Source organism: Corvus brachyrhynchos, unplaced genomic scaffold, assembly GCF_000691975.1.
Source record: "Corvus brachyrhynchos isolate BGI_N302 unplaced genomic scaffold, ASM69197v1 scaffold175, whole genome shotgun sequence".
Lineage (NCBI taxonomy): Eukaryota > Metazoa > Chordata > Aves > Passeriformes > Corvidae > Corvus > Corvus brachyrhynchos.
Window position 1 is genome coordinate 726,884 of NW_008238448.1, and position 15,437 is coordinate 742,320.

Genomic DNA, 15,437 nt, shown 5'->3' on the forward strand with positions numbered 1-15,437 from the left:
ACCGCTCTTGTCCCTTATATTTAATGATGGGGTGCGATTTTACTCCCTCACATATTATTCTGCAGGAGCAAAAAGGGTGGACAGGAGGGTACACAAATTTGTCACTGCTGAGCCAAATTTCACTTTGTAGAGGAATGTAAAAATTAGGAACTTTGTTAAAGACCAGCAGCTAAGAGATTTTCAGAAGGACTCATAACTTTTTCCAGCACGCTATGGGCTGAAAATGTGCTGGCTAACCTGTAGGACAGCTGATGACAGGGATATAAAATGAAACTCAAGAAGGCTAGAAGAAACTGTGTAAATTCCCAAGTTGTAGTCCCGGATGGGAGACACATTAAGAAGCAATTAAGACTGTCTGGAGTTGAAGGAATCAGGAAGCTATTGCAAAAAAGGGCAGGTTGAACACAAAGAAATTACCAGGACTATCTGGCATTCATTAAGAGCTCTGAGGAAATTTTAAAGTGGAATAGCTAGGTTTCTAACAATGCAGTTTTTCAGTTTTGTAGTACCAGGAGGTGTGACTCTGATGCCAAAATCCAGTTTCTCGGGTGACATTGTGACCTAGAAGCAGGTTAATGTGTTATCTCTACTGGACAAACTAACAGAGATGTTAATAAGATAAGTTTTCTGTAATGTGAAGTCTGGCTTTATGATTTTCTTGTAGTTTTTTGTAAGAGTGAGCAAACCTGGTTAAGTCAGTAACTGATTAGGTATGGATGAATAACTGATCAAAACGAGGAGGCAGGCAATTAGGAAAAATCTTTCTTTGCTAGTGATACAAAGTATTCAGGATAGTATGGAAAAGGGCTAATGGGGGGCGGGGAACGAGAGATTTAATAATTATGCAGTAAAATGTCAGATGATATTCAGTAGAGGCAAAACCAAAGTGATGCAAGTGGAAAAAAGCAGTCCTATGTTATCGTCCAAAATGAGAGGATTTGAGCAGGCTGTTAGTGCTAAGGAGTAAGACTGCACAGTTCCATGATAACATCAACTTGTTGCTAGGCAGCAGATCAAAAAGCTAAGGAAATACTAGGAATTGTTAGAAAAGGAATAGAGAACAAAACAGGACATAATTATGGCAATGCATCAATTACATGGCTCATCCAAAAGTTGAGTATCATGTGCAGCTCTTCTCCTGTCATCTCAAAATAGTTACATTAGAGCTGGAAAAGGTTGAGGAGAGAGCAGTGTGTGTGGCAGAGCTGGTTCTCTATGGGGCCCAATTAACTAGACTGGAGTTCTTCAAGAAAGAAATTCTGGGAATGAGTAAATCACTCGAAGTGCATAGAGGGCAGACAGGGATGGAGAATAAGATGAATTAGGGACTGTCAGTTGAACCTAGCAGGAGCCAGGTTCAAAGCAACCTAGGGGAAGCATTCCTTCATGCACTGGATTGGAAAGACCCTCAGAGTGCAAAAGGTTGATGGTGCCTGGGGCAGGCTGGATGCATGCTTGGAGAAGAGATACACTACATGCTGATTTATAGACGAATTGGTAGACAGCAAACTATAAGTGATCAGAAAGTAGAGTATGAATGCAGAGAGAAGTATTGTTTGTGCTTGAAGTCTTTTTCTTTGTTGTTGTTGTATCTAACTTATGGTCACTCGTAGAGTTAAAATACAGGAAGATGCTGAAATTATAAACTGAATGTCCCAGTTCTCCAACATAAAAATAGTTTGTGATAGAAATTAATATCATATTATTTCAGATACATCCTAAAAGCTGTTACCTAATACACTCGTCTTTAAATTCTCTGATTTTCATTACAGGGATAAGCAAATTTTTGCAAGTCTCTGGTAGTCATGTGAATTTTCAGAAATGATTTTTAATATCAAAACATAGCATCATAACCCTATAAAAATGTCCCACTCAAAAATATTCAACCTAAGCAAAAGCATGTCTTGGCTGTTAGAATTTTTGCCTTTTTTAAGAAAGCTTACTTCTCAATAGAACTAAAGTGCTTTGAAATCTGTCAGGATAAAAATGAGATTTTTCAGTTACACCAAAAGCTCCTTCATTGATATATGTATAGGAACTGTAAAACAGTTAATTGGAGAAATAATTCTTTGGGTGTTAGTTCAATATTGGCAGCTTGATGACTGTGATTCCATAGGACTAATATTCAGAAGACTTTTATAGAAGAAGATGTTCTAGAAAAGCAAAACTTTTGTTTATTAAGACTTTGTTTCCATTATACAGATAGCCATTTGGAAGAATTTCCTACCCTACTTCACTGTGCAGCCAGATTTGGCTTGAAGAACCTTGCAACATTTCTACTCAGTTGTCCGGAGGCCACACAGGCTTGCAAAATAACCAATAAATATGGAGATGATCCAGAAAGTATCGCGAAGAAGCACGGGCACAAGGAGCTAAGAAAATTAATCAAAGAATTGTCAGTAAGTCCCTATGCTTTCCATATGTCATCTTCAGCTGGGGGGCTATGATAATGTACTACTGAGATTCCACAGTATCACTTCTTGTAAAGACTAATATGTTGTAGTCCTTCTGTCTGAAAATATTGTTGTACTCCAGTCTCAGAAGGAGGGGTCAAAATGGGGTACAGCCACTTTCTTTGTGCACTGTCATAGTGAAGATCAGAGGCTTTGCACTGCTTGAATTTTAGGCATGTAAGGGAAGGAACAGTGAGCCAGAAGTACCTTATGTGGCATGGTTAGATTTGGTGCTTTCAGCACCCTAACAATGGTTATATTGTAAGTAGTCTAGACCAGCTGTCTAGAGTAGGAGATAAAGACTTCTTTAAAGGTCGCTTTAAAAGGGACTATGAACTCTCTTAGCATTGCCATTTTTCACCATTCAGAAAAGAGTTGTTTCCCTGCCTTGGGAAAACTGTTCATGCCACTGTGAAGGAAGGGTAAGTTTTATCACCCTTAGATGGAGTAAATCTTCCTTCAGCTGGGTATGCAGGAGGGGTTTGGGGCAATAGTTGCCTTTTCACATGAAAGGTAGTAGTAAAATAAGGGTCTTTGCATAGTTCTACCATGCAAATTATTGCAAATAAAACCTAACAAAATTGCAGTAAAAAAGCTATGTAGTATAGTGACATTTGAGAGCTTTGACCTACTTTAACTCTTTTTGTGCTGTTATATGTGCAGATATGATAATTCTACAGTTTTCTATACTGCAGTTGAGATCAAATTTAACTGAAGAAAATACCATCCAGCATAAAGCTGTCCACAAAACTGTGCTGTCTTCCTGGATCACCATGTTAGTAATTTCACATTTAACAATTTCTAACTGCTGTAATTGTCTCACAGTCATCCTTACACTGGTCAGAAATCTCCTGCCAGTAGCAGTCTGATGTGTAAGGTCAGGCTTTTCAGTTCTTGGAGTTTACCAGTTTGGCTTGAAGAGACTAGGACTGTATTCCCTAACCTCCCCTGCCTGTGTATCTGGCTAGGTTCTGTCTTTGCATGGTCAGAAACTCCCAGTAAAGCTGTAGGCAGAATATAAATAAGGTGATATCTAAGTCTTGGTGACATACCTTGATTTCTTTTCTAAGACAATCATAGGAGTTGAAGGGTTGAAACATGGATGAAAAACCATTTTGGGAACATGGTTTCTGTTGATAATTTTTCATGTTTAATGATAATGATTAGTTCCATAGGACATTTATTTTTTTACACTAGTGTTGTAGAAACTCAGCTTCTGATGTGTCTTTGTTGTGCATTCCACATGGAACTGGAAGCTTTGGAAAATGGGTCATTTTGTTTTTATCGTAATGCACTCATGTGGTTTGGGGCTTCTGCAAGGAGAGACAAGTAAGCATGGTACAGACTCAGCTGATACACGGAGAGTTGTATTGCATTTCTACAGTCTTTTCACATTTTAATAAACTTCATCAGTGATGGAAGGCAGTGCTTGTGAGGGTGATCTATTTCACTCTAAAAAGCGTGTAAAATGTGTGCATACCTTTGGTTAGCTTTTCTGTATTAGTAAGATTATTAATTGTCCTAATGAAGTCTAAGTATAAATTCGTCAGTCTAAAACATGTATTTAAAATGGCAACTGAGCTCTACTGTGTAATTTTTCATTAAAACACTTCTCTCATGGCACATACCTGCTACTGTTTGCACATAAACAGTTAACAATAATTGTTCTGTGCTTTCCCAAGTCTAAATACTTAATACCAGCATTGAAGTAAAAACTAATCTATGGACACTGTAAATGTGTGTAGTGTGGATAGGACGTGCAGTTGTACTACCTGTTTTCAGTTGATTCAAATGGTGTGGCTTAGTAATGCAACACAAGTAAAAATCTGAGCATGCTTCAAATCTGCCAAATGTGTAATATGATGTTATAGAAATGTTACCTCCAGCCACTGGAAGAAAAATGGCTTATTTGTGTCCCCTGTAATAGTGCACTTAGGCACAAAAACACTTACTGTACCTCTGTAATTGATGGGAATGTGGAAAAGAAATATTTGCATGGCTCTGAGCCAAGAAGAATTTAACCATGTTCCTGTAACTTCCCATTACAGCTATAGTATTGAAATTGCTTATTTATTACAATAGAAGTACTTTTTCGTTTGGCATACCTCTTACTGTTTTAAAAGTGTTACTTGTGTTTGGCTGTTCCTTTAAGGAGTAGCCCCAAAAGGCACACAGTAATTCATTGCCTCTATCCTAAAGAGCAAAAGGGTTCCAAAAAAATGAATGCATTAAAACATACATTCAGTTGGTCGGAAATCCTGCAAAATGTCTTTCATTTGCTGGAAAAAGACCAAAAAAACCCAAAAGTGTCAATTTGGGCTGGAGAATTCTTGGGGAGTGAGAATTCCCTGAGATGATTAGAGAGAGAGCATCAAAAGATGAAGCGGTAACAACTCAGCTACTATTTCTGCCTTCAAGCCCCAGGGGGCTGTGCAGGCCTTTGTGGTGTCTGCTGGGCAGATCAGCGCTCGGGTTTCTTCGTTGCTGCTGCTTTGCTGGTGAGGCCCTCCAGCTTCCCTGTCCAGCAGGCTTAGTGGAAAGGTGCTCAGGGCTCTGTTGGCAAAGGGGAGCCATAGGAGCTGGCTGGCTTGGACACTTGAGCATCTGAATGACACAAGTTCCTTATCCTTGTTTAAAGGGAAAACCTCTTTCCTGGAGCCGGACACTGACAGTGTCGGTGTGTGGAGTGTTACAGCCACAGAAGACAGATCTGGAGTGCCTGGTGGGAATGCTGGGAGCTGATGTGTGAAAGCAAAGCATAGGGGAAGGATCCCACATCATGAGACATGCTCCTCAGCTACGTGAACGAGGAGGGAAGAGATTTTTATGCTTTTAGTACCAGAGTTAAGTGCAAGGTCATTAAATGCTAAAACCTCCCACCCATTAGGATCCTCTATATATCTGTGCTTCCACCATGGTAGGATCTGATTTCTCTGTCAGAAATCTTGCATTTCAAACGCTCCTTGAAAATGTCTTCTCTGGTGAGGGAACACTACAATACTTGAATGACTTGCATTAAAGGTACTAAATTGGTGAAACTGAGTCTAAAAGAGTCTTTAGTGAGGATTTTTAGTGAAACTCAGTTTCAAATATGCCAGCAGTTTATTAAGCAAACAGATTTTTTTTGCATTTTAGCACAAAGTCACCTCAATGGGCATTCCTTTCTAATTTCTGCATGTTTCATTATAGTTTAGATGAAGTAATTCCCTCTTCTGTAGCATAAAAGAGGGACATCACTTAACATTCTGTGATAACACCCTGAATTTAGTCTTTTGATTTTTATTGCTCTATACCTTCAAATATTTGAATGTTTTCCACAATTGCTTTCAGGCTGAATTGCTTGAATCAAGTGTGTCAATTTAAAACTAATAAGAGACATTTGGTAGGAATACTGTCAGGAATCCTTGTCTCAGTGTATCTGAGCCTTTTGAGGCTCAGTTGATCCAGCTGAGGCTCAAATGCCAGTAAGAAATGCTTTCCATTAGCCTCAGGTCAAAACATATCTGCAGTCAGCTGTTACGGTACCTGTGACAGGTAGTACCTTGTTAAGTGACAGTAGTTTTCTGGGATATCAGGAGTCTATTTCAGATGTTTGCCTTCTGCATATGCTCTGTCTCTGAAAGCTGCTATGACGTGAGCTTGTTCTTCTGGCCACCAGCTGTGGCTTTGTAAGTCTATGTAAAAATTCTACCTCCGGGTTATAAAGAAATCATTTAAATTATGTTCTTATCCAGCGCACAAAGGAAGAACTTAAAAAATAATGCTTAGAAATGTTCTCTCATCTAGGTGAGTAATGAGGGGAGTCTGTTCAATTTGTGACCTGATTATTTAAAATTGGAGGTCACACTGGTAGCCAGTTTAGGCATTTGTGCTTTGGCATGGACATAATTCTTTGTTCCAGTGCTTTGGGTTTCTAGTTTCTCCCTTCTTTTAATAAGAGCTGTGTAGCTGCATGTGTCATAGTCAGGAAGATTACTGTGTACCACTGTAGTATACATCACAGGTTCTAAAAAAAACACAATTCAGAAAGTGTTTTATTGGTTGATTAATGCAGATACTTCCTGGTTGCTGGCTGCAGCCTTTAAAATATGTTCCTAGGGTTGGCATAAATAATATTTAAGTATAAAAATTGAAACGTCATTTCATGTTGTCACCACACAGTTGAGACAGCACGAATTAATTTTTGTTTTTAAAATACCTTCTGACATTTCAGAATTGGTTACCAGAAGTGTAAGGCAGAAAATGCAGGTTAATTGAACTTTTTTTAACCTGCCCTGTAGCCAGGCCTGTAAGTCTGCAGCAGGACAGGAGACTGTGATAGCAGAATCTTCTTCCTCTGCCACTAGCAAAACTCTGTCTGGATTTCTTGTTTAACGTAATTTTCTGTCTGCCTGCTTGAGGCATCCCTTAGGCAGCTGTTGAAAATATAATAGGTATTTAATTCTGTACATATTGGTGGAAATTCCTGTAGAATGGCATAGACTGAGACTGCCCTGCATGGCTGTTCAGAAGAAGCTTGTTTTCTTTCCAGAATGCTTTCAGATTCTTTCTAACGCTTTTGAGGTACATCCTGCACAGTCTAGGTCCTCAGTTACTGAGTTCACTGCTCTTAGAAGTTCCCTCAGTAGCAGAAAGAAACACAGTCTTACAGCTGATCATAATTTTCACTCAGAGCCTGTTTTATGGAAGATACATGTTTTAGATAGCGGGGGATAGAGGAAAGAAATTTTTCTTCCTGAAAAGCCAAGCTGTGTTTTTATAAATCATAGCAAACTTAAAGGATGGGCAGAAATGTAGGTTGAGAAGTAATTCATCATTGTACACCTCTCCTCTTTCATCTCTTACTTTGAAGTCCATGGTTGAACCAGAATGCAGAATCTCTTGAAGTATCTTCAACTTTATGAAATAGAAAACAGTCTACAAAAACAGGCTATTAATGACAGGAAATCTTTAGATTGCAGGATTCTCATAATTTGCTAGGGAGTTATAGAAGCTCATCAGGAATCAGCATTTTCTGGACACAAAAGTATTATTCTTCCATTTATGTTTAGCTTTGTGTTTCTGTAAAATGCTACATAATGTGGCAGAGCTCCTCAGCAAGAAACAGATTTTTACATCTGGTTGCAACATCTTCCTGAGCTATTAATTTTCTGCTGGGAAAGGATCACATGTAGAAAGATGAAGAATCTTAAATGAATCTGATTGCTGTCAATATTTCTCTATTTACTTTAAATGCTATTGCAGTATTGCACTGGCCCATAGCTCATTACTTTCACATATCTGGTAGAGTATGTGACACAGAAGAGGATTAGTCTGGTTTCTGAAATTCCTTCTAATCCACCAGTGAGTCCTTGGTGAAGCCTGCTGGGATTTAATTCTTGTCACAATATTTTAGTGCTCAGAAACGTCAATTACATGCATTCTTTGGTACACTGGAAGTTACCTCACTGAAATGAATAAGTGACTGACTGTGTTCTTTGATACTCTTCCGTGACTGGATAGTCAAAAACCAAGTTCTTAAAGAGAGGCTTCCTATTGTCAGGTCTTGGTGTTTCATGTTTAAGATTTGGTTTGGGGAATTTATTTTACTAGGTGACAAGATTTCCCTCTTTTCTTTTTCATGTGTTCTCAGAGGATGTGCTACATGTAATAATAACGTGCTAGCATATACTGCCTTTTGAGGTCAGGCAATTTATGCTTTAGTGAAGAGATAAGGTATAGACTGAGTACAGAAAATTTTGGCTTCAAGTAGGAAAGGCTTGATTTTTTATATTTAGAAAACCAGCCATTACACTAAACACATTTTTTAAGTTTCTGTGTTGACTTTTATTCAGGCTGGAACCTTGCACCTTAGCTGTGATTACATCTCCTGTCAATAAGTATGCAATTGAGTGCAACCTTCTTGCAAAAAGAATGATAAGTGGAACTGCAGATTTGGAAACCTTACTTTTGTATAAGATGCCTATTGAAATTTGTGTGTAATTTAGAATGAATGAGAATTTTTTTCCAAAGAATTGTCTGGTATTTTGTCTCATCTTTTGATAGTCTGTAACTATAGCAGTGACACAGTGGAAGTCAGTTATTTGCAATTCACTATTTCTAAAAGCTTTTACAGTTTTTAATGGAAACTTGAATACTAATGAAATTTCATGTAAAAAGCTTGTGAATTAGAAGTAGGGAAAATGCAAAAGGATTCTGTGATGATACCTCTGTACTGAAAAGTATTTAGGATTGTAAATGCTAAAATACAGATTTTCACAGGTTTTTCTGACTGTTTGTTGACAGGGTGACATCAGCAAGGATACTTGGCTAAGGGACCATTTTGGAAGGCGGGATGTGGAATATCCCATTTTTCAGAAGTACTATATAGGCTGAAAAGAACCATTCTTATCATTTACCTGCATTATTAAGCTCTGAATTTGTTTGAACTCCTGAAAAACATTTGGCTAAGCTGTTTATGTTAATGAAAAATGCAAATGCAATACTTTATAGGACAGAGAGAAAATAAGTGACCATGTTATGTTGTTGTAGAAATCAGTGGCATGCCTATGTCAAATCTGGCCTCTGCATCTATGAATACGTGTGGAAATGACAAGCTGAGGTAGATAAAGACTCTGCATTAGCTTGAGGACATGTTAGAAGGCATATGGTAATGATATGAGGAATAATGTCTGTTTTCAAAGAAAATGAGCTGCTTCTGCTTAACCTCTGTCATGGAAAGTGAACAAATTGGACATGAAATACTGTTGCGTGTAAGGTGTCATTTTTCTATTCAGCTTGTTAAGAAACTGCTGAAGCTAGAAGCATAGGAAGTTTGCAAAAGGCTAGAGATTTTTGTAGGTGTTGAGAACTTTTAGTCACTATGTAGTGTGTTTTCGTAGTGAGGGCATGAGTCCTCTACCCAAGTTACAAACCAGTTGCATGAAGTTAAGCAAGAAATTTTCCCAGGGAGAGAATGCCCCACAGTTTTCCGTTTTAACAAATGTTCCTTGCACCTTTCAGTCAACCTTCCTGCACTGACGATATCAATAACTGTATTATTAGGTGTGGAGGTCTTCTTCCTTAAATACAGACATCTCAGAAGCCCTTAAAACGCAAAGAAAAAAGTTTAATTATATAAAATTGCCTGCTAGCTGGTTTACTGCAGAAGGAAGGATTGCTGAGGCATTCCAATGGGAAGTCTAGAAGCAAGTTTTAGGTCTTGTCTCTGTCAGCTGAAGCAATTTGAAGTTATATGCATAGCTGTCAAGAAGCAGTTTTACCTTTACGTAGCATGTGCTGCCAGCCTGATTATCTGGAATATGCCCTTTGGCTCGCTCCCAGTGATCTGTGAGGAATCAAACAATTGTCGTATCTTACAAGTTGTTGAGCGCAAAGAAAGTATATCAACAGTGCCTTTCTCCAGCCCCTCAGAAGGGGGAAAACCAGGATTTTAAAAAATACAAATGAAAAAAGACCACCACAGAGAAAAAAACAGTAATAAGGGGTTTTCGGCTTCATGGGGAAAATGAAGGAAAAGTAGGAGAGGTAAGGAGCTGTTAAAATTATTGTGGTAAGTATAGTCTGTGAGCCAAAACCACCTACATTTTGAGTGACATTGTGAGATCTGAGGGAAGCATTTTGATCTCAGAGCCCTAAGAAAAACTAGGTGGAGAAGCAAGAATTAATGAGTAAAGTTAGGTAAGAGGCTTGCTGAGTCCTTAGCAATCTGAAGTTTCAGTGCTCCTTACAGATCTAATAGTGACTTACCAGGCTTTGCTACAGCTGTAATTTATTGCTTAATTAGAAAAATTGTCTTTGGGCTTTACATCAATAGAATGACCATTAGGGAAAGGCATTTCTCAAAGCTACCAAGCCTATTATATGGAAACTACTTAAGAAAATGCACTTCTGTCCTGCACAGTGTTAGTTCTGTTTAACACAGCCCTCCAAGGTCTCAATTTATAATTCTGTCTGAGGACCCTGCACAGAAGGCACACTCTTTATTTTGCCTTCGATTCTTTCTGCCCCCGTATGTTCTACAATAAATGATTCAGTATTTCATTGCCAGAACTATAGGGTGTCTAGTAATACTCATTTTCATTTCTTCTGTTTGATGAGAGCTTAAAAATGTTTTTTGAGTTCCCACGCTCTACCAAACTCAAAAGAACACGCAGCAGTTGACACAGAGATGTCTGCTTTTGTGGTATAAAAGCCAATGTAACTGCTAATAGATTGCTTTGTAATACATGTTAAGTAACCATCACTGCAGTTGAAATTTATGCTGTGTATGTAGCAGAGATGGGCAGACCTCCTCAATCCCATGAGCCACATGCCAGAATCTTCATCTTCACATGTCGGAGGTTTGGGAGTTATTCTTGGGCAGTTGTTAAAGGCTCCCCACAGCCCTTACTGTGAATATGAGGCACATAACTGGATCTTAGCACTCTCTGCTGATGCCAGCCTTCAGAGCCATGTTGGCTTGATTTTACTTGCTCCTGAAATTTCAGGTTATTTTGCTGCCTTGTGATAGCCTTGGGACGTGACCTGGGAGCCATCCTTGAAATATTAGAGAACTGCTTAGGACCTGCCGCCCGTGGCCTTCTGAATTCCAACTGAGTTCGTCTGCTGTTAATAAATACAGCTTTCTAAGAAGCCCAAGAATAAGAGTAGGCAGAGATGGCTCCTGCTGTATGGAAGACACTAGCAAGTTCCCCTTGGGCTACTGAGGAAAACAGAAATCAGCATCTGTACCACCATGGAAGTAATAGAGTATGTGTGATTCCTAATTGGATCACTCAATCAAACCTTCAAAGATCTTTTTTTAATGAGATGTATTTTTTAAAAATGCTTCCTGTTGATAGCATGTACTGTCTTACATAAATGGGTCAAAGGATTGAACAAAAGTTTCCATGGTGACTTTATATGACTGCAAAGTGCTTTCCAAATTAATTAAAGTCTTGTGTTGCAAGGAAAAGAGGTTGAAAGGTGACAAAATCCAGTACTGGTATATAGATCTGCAGTCAATTCTGGCCACTGTGTCCTAGGGACACCAGTCATCACTGACAGCACCATCAGGGAAGTCTTAACTGTAAAAACTAGTGAATTTCATAGCTTTCTTCTCTTCATAACAGTTAAACAAGACAGACCCAGGTGCAAGCCTGAGTAAATCATGCATATACAGAGCAAGACAAAAACCCTTCTTATGGAAAATCCAGAACACATAATTTCAGAATTTTGGGGAGCAGTCATGATTAGTGAGAACTGTTCACATGATTTTTTCTAGATTATTAATTAAAGAGTAGGGTATTCATTTTTAACTTTTTTCTTTTGTGCATATTAAATGCACCGATGTAATGCAGAGAGATTATATTTTTTACTAGTTTTTTAGTAAATAAAATGACAAAGAAGCGAGTTTGCATATACAGTACATTGGAGCAGCATTGTGTTCATTATAATTCAGTTAACATTGAAATGTTAATTGAATACTGCTTATTTGTTTAGATAGTAACTGTAGATTAATCCATAGATTTTTCTAATTGGAGGAAGTTTCATGTTAGATTGGTACACAAGTTGTTGCAATGTATTATCAGTGGGTTTGATTCTATTGGTACTACACCAAGCTCATAACATGATAGTATATAGGATAGAAATGTGGTTTAGAATGGCCTCTGAGTGAGTTGGAGAGTAAGTATTTCCATGGTTACTGATGTCTTCAATTTTTGATCTCAGCATTGAGAGAAGATACATGTGGACATCCCTATATCTGAATTAGTGTCAGTAGTGTGATTTAACAAAGTTTTCCTGGTCTTTGGCTCATAACATTTACGATTCTGTTTTTTAGCAAAGCACTTTGTAATTTTAAAGATGTTCTTCTTTTTATCCTTTGAGTGTTGCTTTAGATGTAATATTCACATATCAGTGTAGCTTATATGTAAAAGTGCATGGTGATCAGTGTCAGATACACTAAACTTTATGCATTAAAATGTGATATTATGAATAACAACTAGAATTGTCTCACATTACACAAATCTGCCAGTATTTGTCATCCTGTACATCAGTGGATAATTGCTGAACTGTATACTAAATTTTTATCCCAGCTTCTGCCTCTTCTAAGCATTGCATGCTCAGAGTATACTAATTTTTATAAGATTAAAGTTTGAAGTTTATTTGGTAAATACACAAATTAGACAGATGTGTATTAGACAGAACACCCTCTGTTCCTGTCACCTTGAATAGTCTGCAGAAATGGCTGGAAATCTAAGTTCAGAAATCCCAACAAAATTATTGCCCCTGACCCATTAAGATCGTTTATTATGTCTGTGTACAGAAGATGAATAGAGACAAATTATTTTAATCACAAATTTAAGACACGTTATTCCACTTTTTTTGCTGCCTATAGATACTGAGAGGAGTGAATGTCAGAGCAGTGCCTATGGGGCCATTTATTCATAAGAAAAGGATCTCTAGAAACTTGACCTTTCTGATATTTGCAGAATACCAGAGTATTCTCTGAGTCTGGATCTGGCTCTCTGTTACTCCCATCGTAGCTAATCTCTGAAACAGGGCAGAGCCATGAGGATCTAACATACCTGCCTCAATAAAACGTCAGATTCCAATTGTGCTTTTTAATCTATTTCTAATTATAATCACATTTTTTGATATGCTGCTGATTAGGGGTGAGATGTGGTTTCAGCGTAGGTTTTTCCCATTAACATTAGCGTAGTGTTTATTTTAACATCATCTGTAAGAACTTTATTCTACCCAAAAAAACCCAATACCAACAATACTCAAAATAATAATGGTGGTGGGCAGCTTTTGAATAGTGTTTGCAGAAACACAAAATCCTGTGTCTCTGTTCTGATGGTGGATCCTCTTTCTCTTTTTCAGTCTATATGTGATGATTAGACATTATTGCTAATTGAGGTTGCTTAGTCTGAGATGGAAGAGGGCTAAATGTTGTTCAGGAGAAGTCTTTATGTTCTGGGAGAAGTCTTTAATAGGTGTAATTCTAGGTAACATGATATTTTGTTGAGAACCCATTTATGTGAAAAAGCTAAACTTTTCCTCAGAGTGACTCTTGAAGGCACTTGTTTTATTTTTTGTCAGTTCTCTTCTTCTGTCTTTTTACAATTACTTTAACTTCATGCACTGGAAGCTGCTGAAAAAATTGTTAATGTGTCAGGCATCTTTAAACCATCCTCTGTTTGAGCTTAGTCTTGCACTGTGCTTTGCACTCTGGCTCTGGCTGACTTAATCAGTCTTTGAGACTACTCAGCGAATGGAGTTTTAGGACCTCTGAACAATCACTGATTCAGTGGATGCCACTAGGCCTTCAGAATGGAGAAAATCTCCTTCAGAAAAGTTCTTCAGTCCTCCTTCAGAAAAAACTTCTTTTCCTAACCCTTTTATATGAAAAGGACCGGAGTAAGTAAAACAAAATGAAATTAAGGCAAAGAAATGATTAGGTGAGAGTCCTAAGATTATTTGCAAGGGATAGGACAGTGCTGAGCAGAAGGCAAAATGTAGACATGACACCAATCCATGGGCTGTGCCAGGACCCACGGGAGGAGGAGGAATCACTGCAGAAATCTAATATTTGCTGATTTCTATGCTATCAACCAGTTCTGCTTCACAGAAATTATGTATGTAAAATTTAGGTTGGTAATTGACCATTTTGTTTTGTCTTCCCCACACCAAGATTACTGGTTCTTTATCTGCTAATGGAATAGAGATAGATTTGTGAGCATCTACCCAATTCTTTATAATTTTGGCGAGTGACTTGGTGCTACAATTTGCCTGTGAGTTTATGTTCTTTGGGCTGGGCAAGTAGATTATTCTGTCCCAGGAAACCTGGTAGATAAAGAATCAAACCCCCAGTTGAATACAAAGTTATCAAAGCAACTGAGTATTTTTTTTGTTAGACCTTGTTGCTATTTTCATTGTGAACAATTGTTTTGGTTTTTTTAAAAGATCTATTCAGTTTATCAATTTATTCACAACTACTGCATTTTGTTATGACTTTGTTCCATAGTTCCAAACCCTCGACAAAAATTCAGGTGCTTTCACTGTCATTTCTTCTTTGTCCCTTCTTGTCTCAGTCAAAATTATGTTCATTTTTCTCTTGATTAGGGTAGTGCAACACTTATTAAGAAAAGGATGAACACCTTTGGGGCTGTTAGATTTTATTTTCTACACAGAAGTAAAGGAGGGTGTTTTCTAGAATTTGAGAAAAATAAGCGGAGTAGAAGTCTGGAACTTTGTTGTATGTATACATATAGATTATGTATGTGAGTTTTTTGTTTAGTGCTACCTAAATTATGTATGCTAATAAAATGATGGTGTTTGTATAAGATGCTGTTGTATTAATTATGTATGATGTGGATATGTTAAGAAGGTATAGAGCTATTTTAGTCTACTGTTAATTTTTTCTGACTTAGTAGTGCTGACTGGTGGAATTGGAACATGACAGAGCTGTTGTTCAGCCTTACATGTTCTTATTCCACATTGAGAAACGCTTTATACCTTTACATCAGCAGAGTCTCTTTTAGTTTGAGATACGGGTCCTGACTTCTCTTTCTCTTCCCCTTTGTAACTCCACTGTTCCGGTTTGGCCAAATTTAGAAATATATATATATACTCTGAGAGAAGGCACAACCACCCCTCCCCCCACCAGGTTCGGGAAAAAAAATAAATTTTCCTCGAAGGAAAGTGAAGAAGATAAAACTATTTATTTAACAAGCACACGGGAAAGGAAAATAATGTTAAATGGTAAAATCTTTCGCTGTAGAGGAAAAAACCTGGGAAAGTGTTCGAGTCCTCCCTTTGGTCTCCTCGGAGCTGGGGCTTGGGCCGGGGCCAGGCCCTCTGTGCCCGGTGGAAAGTCCTCCCGATGTGCTCTGATGTTACAGCAATCAGGCAGTCCAGTAGAAAAGGGAGAAAATCCGAAATTCCAGAGAAGGAAAAGTTCAGCTCTCAGCCTCTCTCCAGAGAACAAGGAACTGC

General features: G+C 38.1%; 1 protein-coding gene across 1 annotated transcript in view; it reads left to right on the plus strand.

Annotated features, from left to right (window-relative positions):
• Positions 1–15,437, plus strand: part of BANK1 (B-cell scaffold protein with ankyrin repeats 1) — a 119,767-nt gene that overhangs the window by 36,856 nt on the left and 67,474 nt on the right. The window contains exon 7 of the mRNA XM_017736874.1: positions 2,203–2,399. Within this exon, the coding sequence (XP_017592363.1) occupies positions 2,203–2,399 (197 nt within the window). The remainder of the gene's footprint in view (positions 1–2,202; positions 2,400–15,437) is intronic.